General features: G+C 42.1%; 1 protein-coding gene across 5 annotated transcripts in view; it reads right to left on the reverse strand.

Moving 5' to 3' along the window:
- Window positions 1-8,680: 8,680 nt before the first annotated feature.
- LOC115288106 (quinone oxidoreductase-like protein 2) overlaps window positions 8,681-22,199 on the reverse strand; it is a 35,883-nt gene continuing 22,364 nt past the window's right edge. For all 5 annotated transcript variants that reach the window (XM_029935128.1, XM_029935130.1, XM_029935127.1 and 2 more), the window contains 2 exons: window positions 21,952-22,180; window positions 8,681-9,948 (listed from right to left, as the gene is read on the reverse strand). In XM_029935128.1, the coding sequence (XP_029790988.1) occupies window positions 9,880-9,948; window positions 21,952-22,180 (298 nt within the window). In that variant the 3' untranslated portion in view covers window positions 8,681-9,879. The remainder of the gene's footprint in view (window positions 9,949-21,951; window positions 22,181-22,199) is intronic.

Here is a 22,199-nt window from a genome sequence, read left to right on the forward strand (position 1 = left end):
GAACTCAAATTTATTAAGCTGGGTAATATACTGTATCAATCATCAGGGATTAAGTGCCTAGTATTGCAACATTGACAAAAGAAAAGTAAAAAGGCACAATCCTCCAAAGAACTATCCGCCGGTTGAGGATATGAAAACACTAGAACCACATATTAAAGACAGAGTATAATTAACTGTTGAATTGTATGGTGTAGATAGAGTCAATAATACAGAAAGCCAAAAATAGGAGAGATTAATGATTCCAGGATTACTCAAGTTGGGCTCCCTGCAGTTTGATAAGTATTTCCTCAGACCTGTTCTGTGTACTCCAGTCACTGGGCTGGACCCGAAGCCTTCAACTTTCACTCTATGAGATTATTTGCATCTGGGTTTCCCAGAGGAAGAAACCAAGTTCCACACACATAAAGTGACTTGCCCAAGGTCAGACGGCTTATAGGTTTCCAAGTTAGGAACTGAACTCAAGTCTTTTATCCTCAAGTCCATGGCTTTTTGTACAGTGCATTGAAGGGTAAGTAGGGTTTGGATAGGCAAGGAAAAACAAGGAGAGTGTTTTATGTGTGGGAAATGGGATTAATATTTTATTATTACATTTAGCTAATTGGCTCCTGAGAGCCTGCCTATATCCCCAGATGAGAAGCTGCTGTCAGTCCTCCAGCTCTTAAAATATCTGGGTCAGTGAGAAGAGGATCACAAGGTCTCCTTATGGTTATTTTTAACTTAAAAATAACCTTTAAAGAAAAGGAGAGGATAAAAATGAAAACATATCAGAAATTTTACAAGCTGAAGTCAAAAGGGAACTATTCCATGGGAACAGCTAGGTGACTGACCCTCACTTGGGAGCTGCAGGAAGGGGTCCCTGGTGGACCACAGTGGTTCCTGACTGCATCAGAACCCAGAAAGGTGGCCTGGAATCTACATCGGAAAGTAAGCCTACGACATGAGCAGAAACTGGACAGGAGACACACAGGCGCTCACGCTACTTCCCTGTACCCGCCTTCAAAAAGACATCGCCCTTGTTCCTTTCTTCAAAGAAGTAATGGAGAAAGACATTCAGTAGACCACATCCAGCTTCTATAGCTGGCTTTTGCATATTTCAGAACAAAAGGAAAGGAAGAGGAATCTTTCCATCAACTGCATCAACTGGCACCAACTGACACGCGAATGCTGTTCTTAGGAGACAAAAATACTGTTGAGTATTGCTTTATGTTTTTTTGAGACAAATGAGCAGTAATCCAAACCCCCTGCACAGCTTTCCCATCAATGCAAGATCCCAGGAATGAAGAAACTGCAAGTGCCAGAAAATATGTCTCCCAGGACCTCAAAGTGAGAGGTTCCTGCAAGCATCCTGCCGTGTCATGGATCCAGAGCCACACATGAGAACAGCAAGACAGATGCTTCCCTACCCTGGGTCCTAAGCTGGGGAACGTTTCGGATATCAGTCCTGGGACTAAAGAACTTACTCCCTAGTTGCATCTCTAACCCAAGGCCATTATCAGAGATGTTCACTAAATTGTTGAACATCGTTGAAGGCTAAGCCTAATATATAGAATGCAACAAGACAACTATGCAAATCCATGGCTCTCTAAGGGCTGAATTGTGTGCTACGGGAGTTCCTGCGCAAGTAAGATCAATACGAGCTGGTTTCACAGAGGAAATGAGCCTTCAATGGGCCCTGAATGGATACAACTTGCATAGAAAAGGAATGATGGGTGTTCGGTGCAGGGAAATTCACAAAGCACACCCCGTCCCGGTCCTGGCATGCATGGAACTCATTATCTCGCAATCTGTCTCCTTAGAGCAGAGGGTACTGATGGGTCATGACAGAGGCCGACATTTATTTAGGGCCTATGATGTGCCAGGCACTACGCTAAGTGCATCACAAACATAACCTCATTTTGACCTCATTGCAACTCAAGGATAAGGGAGTTACTATTACCACCATTTTATGTACTAGAAGCTGAGCCATCACAGCTAATTAGTGCTGAGGCCGCAATTCAAACCATTGGCTGTCTTGGCTAGTGGACCATTCTCCTTTCACTCCACCCCATGGAACTTGAGGTCAGCGCAAGTTGTATGGTGGGGTGCTTGGAAGCCTGACAAAGCAGTTCATATATGCTATGGAGGAAATAAAAAGTTATGTGTCATCAGGCCTTGCTTACTGCTGTTCCTGGATCTCCTCTGGTGAAGTTGGATTCCTTAGGGATACACATGATATTCAGAGTGTGGCCAGGCAAGACACACTCTCTCCCTCCAGATCTCCATTGGCTTTCCAGCATGGCAAACTGCAGTGGCCATATTGAGAGAAAATCTCAGTCATATTTTTCTTTCTCCCTTAAATCCCAAACTTATATATGCCATTATGAAACCAGTCCTCATGGTTTTTCCCATTCAGCCCTGTATTCCCCTTTTTTAGTTTTCCTAAGATCTGTGAGAACCCTTGAAGTTGGCCAGAGACCAGAATACCCATTTTGGGGTGGCATCTCACCACCCAAACCATCCAAAGGAGAAGAGAGATGCCTTCAAAATTCTCCTTACCCTTTTAAAAAATGTTTAGGAGAGAGAGAGAGAGGAAGAGAGAGAGAGAGAGAGAGAGAGAGGGAATGCCTTTGTGCATACATGCAGGGAAGGGGTAGAGAGAGAATACCAGGCAAGCTGTACATTCATTATGGAGCCCAACTTGGGGTGGATCCCATGACCACAAGATCATGAGATCACAACCTGAGCTGATATCAAGAGTCAGATGCTCGGGACGCCTGGGTGGCACCGTCACTTAAACACCTCTCTGCCTTTCCCTCCCCTGCCCTTCCCCCATTCAGCCTCTAAATAAATAAATAAATAAACATTATTAAAAAAGAGAGAGTCAGACACTTAACCTACTGACCCAGGCACCCCTCTTCTTACCTTTATTTCTCTGCCTTTGCAAGGAGGAAAGGGGGATGAAAGAAGAGATGCCTGCATTCTCTCTCCCTCCCTCCCTAGAGGACCAGGAAGTGTCCCTGCCCTCCATGTTCTCCTTCATTTCTGAGCTGGGAAATACCACTTCCCGGCGAGGCCAGAATCAGGAAGTTCAAGGTGAAGGTCAACCCACCTAAAGGAAATAGAATTGGAAATATAACCATAAACGTAGAAAGTCTCATGCTCCTAGGGACATATGTTTACCAAGTACAAAACACTGCCAGGGACATCCCTTCAGGTGAATCTCTCACAATAGTGTGGCAGGTTTTAAGGTTGATATTACCTATTTTTTTCTTTTTGCATATGAGGAAATCGAGGTACATAAGAAAGAAGTGATTCCCTTAGGTCACTTGCAGCTGGGCCCTCTGAGCTCAGATTGTGTGCTCTGTCTTCTACACCACATCCGCTTGGGAATCTTGATCTGGACAAGGACACCAGTTGGAAACAGAAAGCTTCATGGCCATGCTCGATGGTGCCAATGTCCAAGGTTAGGGAGATTTACTCAAACTCTTTTTAATTTCATTTTATAATCTATGAATGTATCCTCCAGAAATACATGTCTTTCTCTTATAATATTTGATTTTGGTCCTAGCAATCTTTGAGAGTAGTAAGTCCCATATGCTTAGTATTCCTGTGTAAAAAGTACTATTTTTACTTTGCCTTAAGCTATTTCTTTAAAATGATAAAGTTGTCCCTAGTTCTTGTGCTCTGGGATTTAATAAGCTCATATTTTTATCCTACGATTTTCATTATTTTATAAATTTCAATCATCTTCCCCTCTCAGCCTGTGTCTTTCCAGAATGAAGAGCCCTAATTCTTTCATCATCCCTCACAAAAGAACCCTCTCTACCCTCTGGATCAATTTAGGTGTCCTTCTCTAGACCTTGTCTGGTTTGGTATGTCTTTCAGGTACAGCAGATCATGGGGCTCCCGTCACTTTGTCCATTATTCTGTATAAAAGAGCACAATGACTTCAGCTACAATAGAGTGTAGAAATAGTTGAGAGACAAAAATCAGACAATTTCTTTGCTTCATGTCAGCCCAGCAGATGCCAAAGAAAATATACATTTTTGCTTCAACTCTGAAATGAATTTGAACACACTGGTGCTAGACGACCTCATAATCTATTATGAAAATGACAATTAAAGCCTGTTCACACTTTATCATACATTATCTCATTTGACCCTCACATGAACCATGCAAGGTAGAAAAAACAAATTATGATCTTATTTGTTTTACATGAGAACATTGAAAAAAGGAGTCTAGCCCATGGTCAAACAGCTGAACTTGGAGCCCCAGTTACTGGTCCCCCACTGAGAGAATGGTGCTTTATTCACTGTGGAATATGGCCTTCCTGATAACCTCTTGTGATTCAAGTGAAATTCCCAAACTCTCCCTCTCCAAGTCTCTTTCAGTGGTCCTCAACACAGTCATGATATTCTATACTCCTGCTGGGAGGAGAGATGTTTACAGTTAGTCTAGACCCTCTTCCCTTCTCTCCGTGCTATCTCGACAATCTCATCAGAGGTACCAATGGTACCTCCATGCAAATGACACCCAAATTTGTATCTCTAGGTCACACCTCTTTTCCGAGCAGGACAAGTATATAGAACTGCACAGCTGACATCTGGATGTCTCAGTAGATCCACAACCTCATCTCCTGACCCCATCATATCCCCGGCCACTGCCAAAACTCAGTTCTCTTCCGATGTTCCTCGTCTCAAATACCTATCCAGGAAGCTAGGAGACATCTTGACATTTCCCTCCCTCCCCTCTTCCTTTGCTTTTACCCCCCCCCCGCAGAGCTCTCTGTCCTGCCCATTTCTCTCCTTCCCATCATCTCCAGCTCAGTCCCAGATACCCTCCTCTCCTGTTTGGACCTTCATGGACTCTTAAGAGGTCTGTTCCTCTCCAAAACTTTCTCCCCACTATAGCTAGGAGGATTCTTCCAAAAACGCTGTGCTGCTCATGCCACCCCTATCCCGCCCCTGCTTAGAGCACTGTGTGGCATCCCATCCTTTTAAGGTTAAGGGCACAAACCCATCACTGGCCCACAGGTCCCTGCCTAACCCGGGCCTGCCTGCGGCCTCATCTCACACCTGCCTCCACCGCTCCCCCCTCCAGCCCTACTCCTCTTCGCTCAGCCCCTCACTCACAGACTTTCATTCGCCACAGGGCCGAGAACATTCCTCCCTCCCTTCCCTGCCTATTTAAATTCCTAGAATTAAAGGTTCCAAGGGGCGCCTGTCTGGCTCAGTCGGTTGAGCGTCTGACTTCCACTCAGGTCATGATCCCGTGGTTGATGAGTTCAAGCCCCTTGTCGGGCTCTGTGCTGACAGCTCAGAGCCTGGAGCCTGCTTCAGATTCTGTGTCTCCTTCTCTCTCTGCCCCTCTCCTGCTCATGTTCTGTCTCTGTCTCAAAAATAAATAAACATTAAAATAAATAAATAAATATTCCAGAAACCTCCATCTTCAGACAGAGGTTCAAGCATCTCTCCTCAGGGAAACCTTTCCTGACCTGCCTGAGTTAGATTCCCCCATTATACTTTATGGGGCACTAACTTGGCATAGTTTTGTGATTTTAATTCATGCCTGTCTCCCTCACTAGATTTGTAAACTTCTGCCCAGCATTGTGTATATTCCTGTGTTTTGCTGAGCTTGTCACAAAGAGGAACAGCCATGTTTATTACATCAAGATGAATAAATGAATAAGCCCACTAATAAGGAAGTGGTTGCCTATGATATATATCCTCATTATGGAGCACTAAGCAGCTGTTAAAAAGAATGCAAGGTCTATTTTACTAATATAGAATGATGTTCATGACATACTGATTAAAAAGAGTACAATACAGAATAGTGTGCGTACTATGATCAGTTAATTAATTTATTTTGACAGAAAGAGAGAGAGCGCACGCATGTGCATGAGCAGAGTGGGGGTGGCAGAGGGAGGCAGGGAGAATCCTAGGCAGGCTCCACACTTCAGCACAGAGCCCACTGTGAAGCTCAAACTTACAAACCATGAGATCATGACCTGAGCCAAAACCAAGAGTCGGATGATGCCCGACTGGCTGAGCCACTCAGGTGCCCCGATGATTGGTTATTTTTAAAACCTATGTATGTCTTTATTTAAAACAAAACAAAACCTCTATGTGTATGCATCATGTGTATGTGTTTAAAAGACCTACAAGACCAGCACCAAACTGCTTATAGAGGTTTCCCTCGAGAAAGGGAATAAGACAGACAGGTTGGAGAAAATTAAGATAACGATTTCTACTCATAAACTTTTTGCTGCTTTGATTTTTTTCAATGATTTTTTTGTGATTATCTTAACACAATTTTTAAAATAATGAGGCAACTCACTGAAGTTTAAGACACTATTTCTAAACACAGCAAAAATTTTTTAAAAATGTAATCACTCTGTATAGGATTTCTCAACAAGGAAGTTCCAGACTTCCAGCTCAGGGCTCCCGTCTAGCAATAAGCTGTGACGAAGAAGCCAGAGGAAGAGAACAATGAGACATGCCAGCACTTTGTTTAATCTGGGTCTTCCTTTCCCATGACTTTCATAAACAATAAATATTTCGAAAAATCACTGCTCTGTGATTCACTTACACAATCTGAGAAGAAGAGTTAAGTGAAAGAAATAACAGTGTAAATTTTTCCTAGTTTACTTAAATGTTTGTTGTTGCTGAACACAAATGATGATGTGAGGACACCTTTATTTCTCTTCTCTTGCTTCATAAGAAATCTTTGGTGGTCTTTACCACAGCTGCAGGGGAAGGAGCAGGGACAAATATCCTGATGATGTAGAGACAAGGTTATCCCATAGCTAAGAGCACAGAACCTCGCTCAGCTTGTTGAGGGAAGTGTGTGCAGGTGGACAGACCCACAGCTAGGGAAAAAGGAGAGATAGGTGTGTGGGAGTGATTTCTCCAGCAGCCAGCCCGCAGGGAAGAGCTGGGGAAAGTCTGTGACTATCGAATAAATGCTGTCACTTGGAGCTGCATTGATTCTTTTTTTTAGACTAATGGCTCAGATGGTGGAATAGCCAAATGATGACTAAAATATGAGTCAAATGCTTTCAAATCAAATCATTTCAGTGAAGCGGGAACACAGAGAGCAGAGAACAGGTCATTAGGGGTTCCAACCAATACTTGTTAAACCTGAAGAAACTCGCTTTCCTAATGACTGCCTCTTTCAATCTAAGTCATTTTGATGTTAGTGAGCTGAGGGCAATCGATCTTCATTACTAGTGACACCCTCTGATCAGCTCGGAACTCTGAACGGAGGGAATGGTAGCTCCCCGCTGGGCTGTGCGCTTTTCCCAACCCTGATCTTTCTCGCTTCTCTCTGCCCAGCGTGTCTTTGATTATCCCAAAGGGTGACAAAATTTTTTAATTAGCTTCAAAGTTGGCATATTGATATTTTTGAAGACCAATTTTCATTTAAATACAAACTAGCTCAGTTTAAGAAAAATATGGTTGGGAACGCCTAGGTGGCTCCGTCAATTGAGTGCCTGACTTGGGCTCAGCTTGTGATCTCTCGGTTTGTGAGTTCGAGCCCCCATGGGGTTCACTGCTGTCAGCACAGCACCTGCTTCAGATCCCCTGTTCCCTTCTCCCTCAGCCCCTCCCCTGCTTGCAGGAGGAGGTGCAGTGTAGGCTCTGGCCCTCACAGAAGCACCACAGTGTCCCACAACAGACACAGGGGTGGCTTCCCTGCCACCTCCCCCTCCCCCACCTTCTCCTACTTTCTCTGATTTAAATTCTTGCCCCAAATGTTCACTCTCTATTTTACAATTCAGTTCTTTCAAAAGCTTTTTTGGTGAGGAGATCCTGGGAAGGTAAGTGTTTCCAAATGGCCTGAAGGACGTATCAGAAAACAAAGCCTCTTATCACATTTATTAGAATAAGTAAAAGTACTTATTTTCCTCAAGAATAAGTAAAAGTACCCCCATCCCTGTGATGTCAGGCATCTGTTTTATCCCCACCCCACCACTCTCCGTTTGAGGAATTTTCACTCACAGAGTAGGAGAACAGGATGAATAGAGAACAAGGTTTAGCACCAACAAAAGTAGAGGACTTTGGCCCATAGACCGGCGATGGCAGAGACTGGAGCTTCCTTGAACCTGAGCTGGGCACTCGACTCACCCTCTCTACTCACTTCTCTGAATTGATTCACTTAGATGTGAGGTAATATGTAATGGGGTTTGTTTGTTTTACATTTTTTTATTGTAGTAAAACATCCATGACATAAAATGTATCATTGTAACCATTCTTACATGTACAGTTCAGTGGCATTAAGTATATTCTCACTGTTGGGCAACATCACCACCATCCATCCCCCAAACCTGTTCATCTTCCCAACTGAAACTCTGTCCTCACGAAACAATAACCCCCACCCCCCGTTTCTCTTCCCACCAGCCCCTGGCCACCACCATTCTACTTCCTAGCTCTATGAATTTGACTACTCTCCATACCTCCTATAAGTGGAATCACACTGTATTTGTCTTCTTGTGACTGGCTTATATCACTTAGCATAACATCTTCAAGGTTCATCCATATGATAGCAGGTGTCAGAATTTCATTCCTTCTTAAGGCTGAATGATATTCTGTCGTGTGTGTATATACCACATTTTGTCTGCCCATTCGTCTGTGAATAGACATTGGTTTGTTTCTAGGCTAATGTTATTCTTAACTTACTCCCACAATTTAAGGCTTGTAGATAATTTACAATCAATTCAATTTATTGCATATTTACTACTCATTGTGCTAGGTATTATGGGAGGTACAAGGGTGAATCAGACATGGTACCCACTTTCAAAACATGTATGCTACCTCGGGAAAGGAGGCAAGAGAGAAGTAAAAGTAACTAGTATTTGCTAATGGCTCACCACACACCCAATCACTGCATGTATTGCCCATGACAACGTTGTGAGGTAGATATTGTAACATCCACTTTACAATGAGAAAATGAAGGCTCACAGACCTTAAGTAACTACCTCCAAAGTGGTAAAACCAGGATTTGAACCCACATCTTAGATTCAGAATCCTGTGTTCATTCTACTAGACATGCTGCTCCCTTCAGTGCAAGGTAGAATGTGACAAATCCCAAGGAAAGAGCTACAGAAAGGTGGAAAGGAAGAAACGACCAGCCTCCTGAGGGGACAGGCTCATGGCAGAGGTTGGTCTTGGAGGTCAAAAAGGTTTATGTTTGACAGGGACAAGGAAGTAGAGGAAACTGCTTGAGCAGAGCAAAGGGGGATTGGCAGGAAATTTAAATGCATGCGAGGGGCCCAGGGCATTGTGTATGTAACATGAGGCTGCAGAGCAGAGTGTGGCAAGGTCATGGGCATAAAGAAAGGCTAGCTTGAGGAGTCTGAACTGCGCCACGTTCAAGGAGAGCCATTGCAGGTTTTCTGAGAAGAGACACGATCATGGCTATACTTTAGGAAGGTCACCATGGCAACAAGGTATAACAAGGATGGAGGGGTGGGAGGCGTTTAAAGGTTGGAAAGCCAGTCAGAAAGTTACTGGAATTAGCAGATGAAACAGAATTAGTTGGAATGGAAAAGAGGATACGGAGGTGAGAGATATCTTGGCGTTGGGGATGACAGAACCTGGTCACTGAGGCACTGTGAACAGGACGGCCATACATCCTGTTTGCCTGGTACTCCGGCTCCCCTGGTGTAGTTATGAACAGCCTCCTTTCCCTCTCAAAGACGGCCCAGTTAGGACAATAAAGCATGTGTCATACTAATTACAAGGAATAAGAAACCAGAATCGAAGATGCCTCCTAAAGATTTTGAACCTGGATTAATAAAGAAAGCGGTCACGCCTTTAGAAACACAGGAAGGACGTGAGGTTTTTTGAAAGATGAGGCGCTTGGATTTGGACATGCTGAATTTGCTGCTGAGGTGAGGATTTATTTCAGGGAGATAAGCACCTTGCCCGTGGATTTGCGCCGTCTCACATGAAGGAAGGCATCATTGACCTAACAAAATTCAAAAAAACATGGTCACAGTTGCATATTTCAACAAACATTTGTTGATAGGTCAAGTCTTAAAATAGCTAAAATATTAAGAGGTGCCTCCAATGAGTTATATCCAACTAACTATGGAATACTAGCTAAATAATCACCATAAACTCAGAGGAAAATAATATTTAAGAATGACCCAACTTCACAATCTTTCTGTCTAAACTACAATTTTCAACATCGTCAGATAAATGACAGCAGGTAAAAAGTCCTCAGGCCACTCCATACTCTGTCGTAATATTTCTGTGTGTTCTAGTGTTTGAAAGAATGCAGTCACTGCCAGAAGAATCAATAGTTTAATATTTTACAATTTTTATCCCTTTATTAATCTTGTCCTGGTTCCAGTGTAACCGAAATTGCAATCTACTTCAAACCCTATTTTTTAGAAGTACAGGCTATAAAACACAAATTTAAAAAAACAGCCACAGTAATCAAGACAGCACGATACTGGCGAGGGAATAGATAAATGGATTGATGAAACATATGAAAGCCCAGTATAGGCCCACACAAATATAGTCAACTGATCCTTAATAAAGGAGCAAAGGCAAATTCAATGCAGAGCGGGTAGTCTTTTCAAGAAATGATGCTAGCAGGGCCCCTGGGCAGCTCAATCGGTTAAGCGTCTGACTTAGGCTCAGGTCATGACCTCACGGTTCATGGGATGGAGCCCTGCATCAGGGTCTGTGCTGACAGTGCAGAACCTGCTTGGAATTCTCCTTCGCTTTCCCTCTGCTTTCCTCCCTCATGCTTGCTCTGTCTCTGTCTCTTCCTCTCTCTCTCAAAAATAAATAAACATTTTAAAAAATTAAGAAGAAATGAGCTATTGAGCCGTGAAAAGACATGGGAGAACATTAAATGCATATTGTTTTTCCTTTCAAAAATTTTTTAGTGTTTAGTTATTTTTGAAAGGAAAGGGGTAGAGAGAGAGAGAGAGAGAGAGAGAGAGAGACACACACACAGAAAACTCGAAACAGGCTCCAGGCTTCAGGCTCCCGGCACAGAGACAGATGCGGGGCTCAACTCATGAACTGGGAGATCATGACCTGAGCTGAAGTAGGACGCTTAACTGACTGAGCCACCCAGACACTCCTAAATACATACTGTTAAGTAAGAGAAGCCAGCCTGAAAAGGCTACATACTATATGATTCCAACCATATGACATTCTGGAAAAGCTAAAACTATAGAGACAGGGCTGCAGGGATTGGGGGGAGCAGGAGTGAATTCGTGGAGCCCAGGGGATTCTTTAGAGCAGTGAAGCTATTCACTGTAGGATGCTGTGATGATGGATATGTGACAGTATACATTTGTTTTGGTAAAACCTATAGACCTATACAGCACAAAGAGTGATCCCTAATGTACACCATGGACTTCAGTTAATAATAACGTATCAACACTGGTTTATCAATTGTAGCAAATGTACCACACCAATGCAATATGTTACTACTAGTGGACACTGGGTGGTGGGAGAAGAAATATATATGAATACTATATACATTCTGTTGAATTTTTCTGTAAGCCTAAAACTGCTGGAAAAGTAAGTAAAGTCTACTGATTTTTAATAAAATAAATAATAAGTGCAAAAAATTAAACTGAAAAAAGCAAAGAATGGAAGAAAATAAAAGTGTCATTATTTGCATACAATGTAATAATCTACATAGAAAAGCTAATCAAAGCAACAGACAAGCAAATAAAAAAGGCCAGCAGGTTGTGAGATATGAAATCAGCTAACAAAAATTACCAACATCTATATTAAAAATAATCAACTAGGAAATATAACAGAAATAAACTAGTGTTCTCAAAGGCAACAGAAACTGTAAAGTACGTATAATTAACATAAATAAGAATGATCCACACAACTTTGTGGAGAAAAACTTTGAAATCTATTTAAAAACATGAAACATCTGAACAAACGGCAATATATCTCTATTCACAAATGAGACAACATTGTAAAAATATCAGTACCTCCCCAAATTAACCTATAAAGTCAATGCAACTCCATTCCAAATTTCAGTCAGATATTTTTTAGGAACTAAACAAATCTATTCTGAAATTCACTTAAAAGGAAAAAATTCACAAAGAATCTTTAGGAGGTTTAGAAAGAACAAAGGTGCAATACTGACCCTTCCAGATATTAAAACATACTTTAAAGCATAAAGACAACAACAGCATGATACTGTTAGAGGAACAGATATCTGAACCAAGGGAATAGAAGAGAAAACAGTATATCTGGGAACTTGAAATAAGATGAAGGTAGCAGCATAAATCAATGGAGAAACAATGAACTATTTGGTCTGGGAAAAATAGCTCACTAAAAGTAGAAGAATAAAAAGTGCTTATCTAATTTGTACCCAATACAGAGGTGACTTCAGAAGTCATACATAAAAGTATGAAATAGTGTGAAATAAAAGTACAAAGTTAGTAGAGAAAAATAGAGAAGATCACTGTGACCCAGATATGACAAAGGGCTTTTTAAACATGTCCCAAATAGTACTAACCCACAAGGCAAAAATATTGATGTGGTTGATTGCATTAAATCTAGACAAAGGTGACAGAGCAATGACAAATTTGGAGAGACAGACTTTTGCAAAGTCTCAAATTAGCATCTAGAACCTTGCTACTCACAGGGTGGTTCAAGGACTTTAGGCTTCTGTATCATCTGGGAGCTTATTAGAAATGTACCATCTTGAGCGCTTTCCTACCTTTACTGAATCATAATCTGCATCTTAACAAGATCCCCAGGTGATTCATATGCACATTAAAATTTGAGAACTACAGATTACACAAGGAAATTTTGCAAATTAGTAAGAAAGAGACAGGAAGCCCTGTAGAAAATTGCATGAAGGGCTTAAATTGCTATTCAAAGAATTGGAAACCTGAATGTTTACCAAATCTGTAAAGAGATGCTTACATTGATTAGAAATCAGGGAGATGCCAATTAAAACAATAATCAGTTTGGCAAAAATCAGAAAGTAGGACAATGCTACATATCAATGGGGTGGCGAATGAAGAATCCGCCTGCCCCAGGAAGGGCATAAACTGGCAGAGTCATCCTGGAGAGCAGTTGGCTGTCAAATTAAGTAAACATACATCCTATGACCCAATACCCTGACTCCTGGGAAAATGCTCCCAAAGCAACATTTGTACAAGTCCCAACTGTGAGACTGTGTATTATGATGCTGACTATGGTAGCAGGGAATCAGGTCAAGCCCAGAGTGCATGATAGGAAGCAGATCTGAAAATGGTGGCAGGTGCATGCCGCTGTCTTCTACGCAGCAGTAGGAAGCAATGAACCGGATACACCACCAGCAACATGGGTGGGGCTTAAAAAGACAGCACTGAGTGAAAAATGAAGAAACAGAATAAGGTCTACCACACAACCTCATGCTGTGATGTATCTGTGTAACCTGAAAATAAATTAACACATAAAAATTGTATGTTTTACAAGGAAATATAAACCCAAGCATGTGTATTGAACACATTCTAGAGACTGACTCTGAGGAGGGGAAAAAAAGAGTGGAGAATGGTAGTGGGCAATGAGAATAAAGGGAATAAGTAAATACAGACATCCAGAAATACACACACCTAAAAGCAGAAGATGGTCCAACAGTGAAAACGTGCTTTGATTGTTGGGATGAGCAGTGGGTGTCCTTGTAAGCCAATTCAACACTAAATTATATTCATTTTAAAAAAATACTAAGTAAAAAATAATTAAAAAAGAAAAAAGAAAATGAGCTTTGAAATGAAGAATATGAATACAGCCAATGCTGCCCACTGTAATCCTTCCCAAAAAGCATAGAAAAAAATAAGCAGAAAAACAAATCAATCAAACAAACAAATCAATTCTCTGAAGCACAAAATCCCTGGCTTCAAAAACATCTGTCTTGCCGGGCTCTGTGCCTTACAGAGACCTTTCCAATCCACGTAAATTTAGACTTGCTCAGAGGAGGTGCAAGGGGTCTAAGACACGTGTTTTGAAACATGCATCCCTGCCCTGTCGATCACTCGGAGGTACAGCTCCAGGCGACTCACAGCTGTATCTCACTGTCAGCTCGAAGCTGTTTGTTTCCGGAGATCTGTCACGGCCCACAGACAGGAAATACTTCAGAAAGCAAGCGTGATTCGAGACAGTGATACTTCTTTTACCCGGCATCCTCGAGAAATGAGGAAGCTCCTACAGATAAATGTTGACATACAGAGAAAGTTGTCCATTTAAGTGCTGAAGCTTATTTTCACTCATTTGGCATACATATGTACTTATAGAACTGTAGGATGTATTTACCTAACTAATCTTTAAAAGATAATATTGGTGGAAACATACACTTTTTGATCCATGATTTGGAGATCTCATAATTTTGAACATCTGTGCTTTTCCCTTCTGTTTTTATGGACTCTTCTCTACATCCATTTGCCATTTCTGTGATTGTAGCTACTTCTAAAAATAATCCAACTCTGTCCCCTTTCTACCTTGGTGTTTCTATACAGGCAAGGCAGCCAGTGGTGTCCCGGACTGGATGCTCAATCCATGTGATAAGGCGCTGAGTGAGAAACTAAGAAGGAAAGTGCATGCCATCAGACCAGAGTCTTTTGACAGCTAATTCAGATGCCTGGGGACATTTCCCCCTCCAAAGTCTACAGGCTGCCCACAGAGAGGGAGGCTCCTCTATCCTGCTCTCTCCACAGACACCCAGGCTGTTCCCAGAACCCTCCCTCGCAGTGGGTGAAGCCATAATTAAATTTGTTTCTGGAGATATGCAACTAGGAATGATATGGGCGCAGGGTGAGGATATTGCTTTTGTCTTAGGTTCTGCTCTTAGAATTTTTAATTAGCTTATCAAGCAGGGAATAATCAAAGTAAGCTACAGTTCCCTAAATATATCATGCTGATTCATACCTCCTTAGAAGTGAGATCTTGCCCCCACTCATACCCCCATCCTGAGATCTTCCCAAAGAACAAAGAAATTCCTAAAGTCTGTCTTTGACCGGCATACTACAATGTACCCAGTGACTGCTTATGAAGAAAATAAACTCATGAGTGAGTGAATCTATCTGGGACTGAGTAGAATTGTTTTTTTTTTTTTAATTTTTTATGTCTTTTATTTATGAGTAGGATTGTTTTTAAAAGGTAAAAATGCTTAGTGATACATGGTCATAGTTGCATTATACTCATCATGTCATTGTTCTAATACAAGTTCATCTTAATCTTCTTTTAAAAGTCATCCGGTATGTTTTACCAGAACAGAGATAAATGATAAATGAGCATATGAAAACACACTCAAGATCAATAGAGCAATGCAAATTAAATCCACAATTAGATACCACTGTACACTTACTAGAATGGCCAACATTAAAGAAAACAATTGACAATATGAAGTTCTGGAAAATGCCAAACAAATAGACTCTCCTGTACTATTGGTGGGAATGCAAAGTAACACAACCATTCTTATAAACAGTTGGTCATTTATTAAAAGTTAAACAGAGGGGCACCTGGGTGGCCCAGACAGTTAAGTGTCCAGCTTTTGGTTTCAGCTCAGGTCATGATTGCACAGTTTGTGAGTTCAAGCCCCACCTGGGGGTCCACACTGACAGAGCAGAGACTGCTTGGGATTCTCTCTCCCTCTCTCTCTGCCCTGCTCATGCTCATGCGTGCTCTCACTCTCTCAAAATAAACAAACAAATAAGTATTTTTTAAGTTAGATATAACAAATACAGTAGCAAATCAGTACCAACAAAATCCTGAAGTGTTCAAACAAATAATGCATACTGGAGCACCAGTTTCTAATCTGGAATATACCAAAAAATAGAAAACCCATATGCCATGGGCTTTGGTAGGAATACAATAATAGTAGCCGTGTCTTGAAAACCTGGGCAGTAGTGACAGTACCAGAAGTGCTTGTAACAAGGCAAAGAGAGAAAGCTGTTGATGTAGTCAATCTTGCCCTTCTTTGAGGCACATCAATATCTGTCATTTGTAGGATTCTGTATAGATTTATTTTATTTTCTTAAAGTTTTTATTTAACTTTGAGAGACAGTGACGGAGCAGGAGTGGGGGAGAAGCAGAAAGAAAGACACAGAATCCGAAGCAGGCTCCAGGCTCTGAGCCTTCAGCACAGATCCCCATGCGGGGCTCAAACCCATGAACCGCAAGATCATGACCTGAGCCAAAGTCGGCCACTTAACCAACTGAGCCACCCAGGCATAGATTTCTTTTAACATTTTTTAAACATCTAATGATGTTATCTAAGCACTATTGGAAACTGGGAGGAGAGGAAGAGCCTGCTCTGTAAATAAAGCCAAGTAAATGTGCAAATTTCTAAAAGTTAAACATGGGACCCAGAAATCTCAGTCCTAAAACTAAAAAGAAAGAACATTTATCCAAAACTTGTACATGAATACATGAATGTTTAAAGAAGATCTATTCATAACCACCAAAAACTGAAAATAATCAAACAACTATTAGTTGATAAATGAAAAATAAGTTGTGGTACATCCACACAACGAAACATTCTTCAGCAGTTAAAAAAAAAAACAAAACAAATTACTGACATATGCAAAAATACGGATAAGCCTCAGAAACATTTTGCAAGGGGCATCTGGGTGGCTCAGTCAGTTAGGTGTTTGACTCTTGATTTTACCTCAGGTCATGATCTCACAGTTTGCAAGTTTGAGCCCTGCATCAGGCTCTGCACTGACAGCACAGAGCCTGCTTAAGGTTCTCTCTCCCTCTCTCTGCCCCTTCCCCGCTCATGATGTCTCTCTCTCTCTCTCTCTCTCTCAAAATAAATAAACTTTTAAAAAAAGGAAAGAAAAGAAAATAGAGCCTAGTCAAAATGTACACCTTGTTTCACTGCAATCCCAGGAAGCAAGAGTGAGGGAAGAGGTGAAGAGAATCAAGAAAGACATATGTGTTAACAGATCCTGAACTGGTCACAGTTTCAGGGGGACAAGCAGCTAGGGAACCTCTCCAGAAAGGCCACATGGACCCCACTGCATGTCGACACAGTCCATCAGGAGGAACAAAGGCAGCATTTTGTCTCCTGTCTTTCATTTGTCAAATCCTGCCCATGCAGTGAAGTCTCCACAAGTTCCAGGTTGTGATGCCCAGACCCCTGTATCCAATTTCTGGGGATCAGAACTCTCACCAGAGCCACAGCGGCTCCCACTCTGAAGAGCAAAATGGAGGCCTTGCCTAGGATCAGCCCTCCGGCCAGGAGAGCTTGCAACTATCAAGTGTTAGGAGATGGGCCTGAGGGACAGGGTCTGGCTGTATGACAGCAGGGATCAGTGGTGTGAGCCATCACCAGACACACGTGACCAGTGGCCAAGGCCTGAGGCAAAGGTCACTGGCAGATATGAAGACCCCATAAACTGGGTCTGGAATAGTGGACTCAAATTAATATTATCTAAACTTAAAGAGTAATTTAATGTTTAAAAATATTCCACAGATATGGGGCACCTGGGTGGCTCAGTCGGTTAAGGGTCCACCCTTGGTTTCAGCTCAGGTTATGATCTCACAGTTCATGAGTTCCAGCCCCACATCAGACTCAACACTGTTGGTATGGAGTCTGCTCGAGATTCTTTCTCTCTCCCTCTCTCTCTGCCCCTCCACTACGTGTGTGTTCTCTCTCTCTCTCTCTCTCAAAATAAATAAATTTTTTTAAAAAAAGGATATTCCACAGATAGGGGCACCTTGGTGGCTCAGTTAGTTAAGCATCTAACCCTTGATCTCAGGTAAGTCTTGATCTCAGGGTCATGAGTTCCAGCCCCATGTTGGAGATCTCTGCTGGGTAAAAAGCCTACTTAAAAAAATAAGTAAATAAACAAGTAAACAAACAAACACACATATTTCACACATACACTCCGGAAACTTCAAGTAAACAATTTTTATCAAATCTAGTCATATAGTGACCTCACCTTTATATAATAATCAAGCTCAGATCTCTGGGGTTTAAATGCTGTGTCTAGTTGAGATGTGTGTGAGCACCTCCCTACAGAATGCAGACTTGGCACATCTAAACAAGGCCATCCTCCATCCTCTGAACAGATCCTGGGGCTCATTCATGGCCCGCCCATCATGGCACTGGCACAACCCTTCAGAAAATAATAAAGTCTAGTTAAAATTCAAAATCTGAAGGCTGTCTCTCTATTCCTGCCCACGAAATGTCAACATATGCGTTACAGTTCATGGGAACTGAAAAAGCTCAACTCTAACCATTTTATGATGGGTAGGTATTTTGCTTTAAAGAACATATTAAGTGTTTGCTATGTGCTTTTACACGTGTTATCTTACATAATGTTCACAACCACCTTAGTAGGTAGACGATATTACTGCCCCTATTACACATGAGGAAACTAAGGCACAAAGATGTGAGTAATTTGCCCATAGCCAGTTAAGAGGTAGGGCAGGATCTGAACTCAGATGGTCTAATCCGATAGCCTCTTCCTCTCAATCAGTCATTCAACAGATACATGAGTACCTGCCATCATCTGGAGAGAAAATGATGCATGGCCTAAGCCCACGTGGAGTTTATGGTCTATAGGAATGACAAGCATCAAATAATTACAAGCAGATGAACAAAAAGCATAGAGTGCTATAGAAGTTCATACCCTGTGGGGCGACTGGGTGGCTCAGTTGGTTAAGCAACTAACCAGCTCAGGTCACGATCTCACAGTTCGTGAGTTCGAGCCCCGCGTCGGACTCTGTGCGGACAGATCAGAGCCTGGAGCCTGCTTCAGATTCTGTGTCTCCTCTCTGCCCCACCCCCAATCACACACACTCTCTCTCTCAAAAATAAAAAAATATTTTTTTAATATTTTTAAAAAAGACTATGGTACAAAGTCTGTGTTCATATTAATATCTATCAAGGTCAAATCTGTAAGTCTACATATTCAAAAGAAAACATGAACTAGGAAGCACTATATCTCTGATATTATATGTCTACACTTGTATATATATGTACACTAGTCATTTTCCAAACCCAGACAGGTCTTGATAAATAATTTTTTTCTAAGATATTAACTGATTTACATGAAAAATATTACCCATGCTTTACAGTTAAGTGAAATTAACTATATATATTCATTTAATCATCTTCATTTTAAAAGAATAAAATCTGGGCTCCTGGGTGGCTCAGTTGGTTCAATGTCTGACTCTTGGTTTCAGCTCAGATAATGTTCTCACGGTTTGTGGGATCAAGCTCTGCATCAGGCTCTGTGCTGACAACACAGAGCTTGCTTAGGATTCTCTCTCTCCCTCTCTCTGCCCTTCTCCCACTCATGCTCTTTCTCTCTCTCTCAAAATAAATTAATAAAATAAAATTAATTTAATTTAATTTAAAAAACCCAAAATCTATAAATTCTGGATCTGCCTGGGAAAGTTCCAGATTCCTGGTTGTTTTAACTGTACAATGGCTCTTTCACATAAATAATTCTCTGATAGATGGACAAACTTCATTCTCTAGAATAAGTTTTCGAAGAAGCAACTTCCTGATTTGTATGAGGAAAGCATCTGTCCTAGTCATAAGGAGCCCAGAATCTGGCTTCAGACCAACCTGAGCTGGATTCCAGGTCTGTCACTTATTACATAATAGGTTTCTTAACCCCTACAAGTCTTGATTTCTTCATCGATAAAAATGGTTCACACATCATGGGAGTGTCACAAAGATGAAATGAGAAAATGCATGTAAAAGTGCTTAGCACAGTTCCTGACCCATAGTACACACCTCACATATGGGAGCTGCCATTATTATTACAATTCCTCTACGTGGTTTGCATATTGAAAAAGAGGGAGACTGAGAGAGAAGACATAGTAAAGGGATGGCATGTGAATGAAATGTTTGAAATTGTTAGGGAGAAGCGTCTCAGAGGGTCAGCCCTGTGATAGCTGGAAGTCAGCAGTGTGGGAAGAACCAGAACCCTACATGCGGAGCCCTCATTGGAAAGAAGGCCAAGCTGACAGGAGGTTAGTAATTAGATAGTTCATTTGCGTTTAAGAGAAGAGAGAACTTTAAGCACATGGGTGGCTCAGTCAGCTAAGTGTCTGATTCTTGGTTTCAGCTTAGGTCATGATCTCAACCACCAGTTTCCAGAACCCCAAATCAGGCTCTGCGCTCTCTCTCCCTCTCTCTCCCTCTCTCTCCCTCTCCCTCTCGCTCTCTCTCTCTCCCCCTATCGCTGCTCCTCCCCTGCTTACTCTCTATCTTTCTCAAAATAAACAAGTCAACTTTAAAAAAAAGAGAACAGAGGGGCATCTGGGTGGCTCAGTCAGTTGAGCTCCCGACTTCAGCTCAGGTCATGATTTCATGGTTCATGGGTTCGAGCCCCACATCAGTATCTGTGCTGACAGCTCAAAACCTGGAGCCTGCTTTGGATTCTGTGTTTCCCTCTCTCCCTCCTCTGTCCTCCCCTGCTCACACTCTGTCTCTCTCAAAAAAATAAATACACATTTAAAAATTTTTGTAAGAAAAGAAAGAGAAAACAGAGAACTTCAGTATGAGTGATTAAAACAATGTTCCAACTCTGGCTATCCCCCCACGCCCGAACAGCACTATAGAACACGTCAATGGAGAGAAGAGATGGTTCAAAGTAGCAAGTGTCTCCATGCCTGTCCTAATTGTCCTTCTCCTCCATCAACAGGCATACAGGAGCCTTGGCTATAAAGCAAACCTCAGTTCGCAGACACACGATAAAAGTCACAAGACGGAAGGGGACTCAGAGATTCTGGAAGCTGGTGGTTTTCAAGTTTTTTAAGCCGTGAAAGCTTTTCACAGAAGAAACAGATGAACAGAAAGGTAAAACTGTGCAGCTTCTCAGACCCCAACAGAGAGGAGGTCCCGGAGCCCAGGCAGCTCCTGTCACCTGTCCACCCCCACACACCAGAGCCCCTGAAATACATAACCTGCTATAGAGGCGCGGAGACGGGAGGCCAGAAAGGAGAGGAGACATCCACAAAGGAGCAACTGGAGAGGGCAAAGGTGGAAATAGAATCCAACCAGTCTTCCCATGGCCAGTCAGGTTCTCTTTTTACCACCAAATAAATGCTACCTTCTTGACTGACATACCAGAAAGGAGAAGAAGAAAGTAAACCATGTTTGAGAAGAATATGCCCTACCATAGGGAAAAAAAACAAACCCAAAAGTGGAAGGCTAGTGAGCAAATAAGCCTGGCAGTGACAGCTTGGGCTCAACTAATCCGCATAGGAACAAAATGTTGCCCCCATGGATGGCTGACTCAAGTTACCAAAACAGCTTTTTGAACCAAATTAAGAAAAAAAAAAGGCTTCACAGTGAATTCACAGTGAATGCCTAACAGACTCACATTTACAACTACATTGCATATGCATATATCCATGCACACAATTATAGGGGAGGAAGTTTATGCCGCATTAATGGGACTGACAGGGAATGAAAAAGGGTGAAAAAAGGGAGTGAACAGCCAACCAAATTACAAAATTAACTGCAGTGACTAATGGGTGAATTACAGTCTTATGATGCTGGGCATGATATAGTGTTTTGTTCACAGAACCTCAGCTTAGATCATCCATTTGTACTTTAAAGTGCCTGTTCTAAAATCAAAGGTCAAGTTAAATGCTTCCTTCTTAGACTTGTATGTTGTGGAGTTCAGAGTTCACTTAAACACCGGTAAATTATTTTCTAAAGCAGCATCACCTTCCCCCTGTTTAAGAAACTCATGACATACACAGAGTCTCAGTATCCAGCTTCGTCACGGCCTGTGCAAATTCAGTTTCCTGTGGCTCACTAGGCCTGAGGCTACGGCCGTACAACCCAGAAGATGGAGAAGTCCTGGGACCCTGCAGCCCATGGGACCCCAGGATTCTGCGTTGCATTTTTACCTTTTCATTCTGTACAAGGAGGATTTATGGGATCCAGAGAGAAACTACCCAGTCGCTTCACACAGATTACATCCTGGCGTTAGCCGCACCACATCCCTTCAGAGCACCTCACCTCCTCCAGCTTAAAAACCGCTCCGATGTGTGGCTGGATGCGCCGTTGCTGGCAGTACTGAAGAGCAGACGACAGGATTCTGGAGAAGACGGGAAAATCCTGCTCTTTGTATCGGCCCCAGTACAGCCCCATGGCAGAGACATTCTTCAGGAGCAGAAGGTTGGCTGGCATGGAAGCAATGGTCCCTCCAGCAAAACCCACCACCACAATCCTGCCTTCCCAGGCCAGGCTGAGGGAAGAAAAGAGAA

Source organism: Suricata suricatta, chromosome 3 (assembly GCF_006229205.1).
Source record: "Suricata suricatta isolate VVHF042 chromosome 3, meerkat_22Aug2017_6uvM2_HiC, whole genome shotgun sequence".
Taxonomy (NCBI): domain Eukaryota; kingdom Metazoa; phylum Chordata; class Mammalia; order Carnivora; family Herpestidae; genus Suricata; species Suricata suricatta.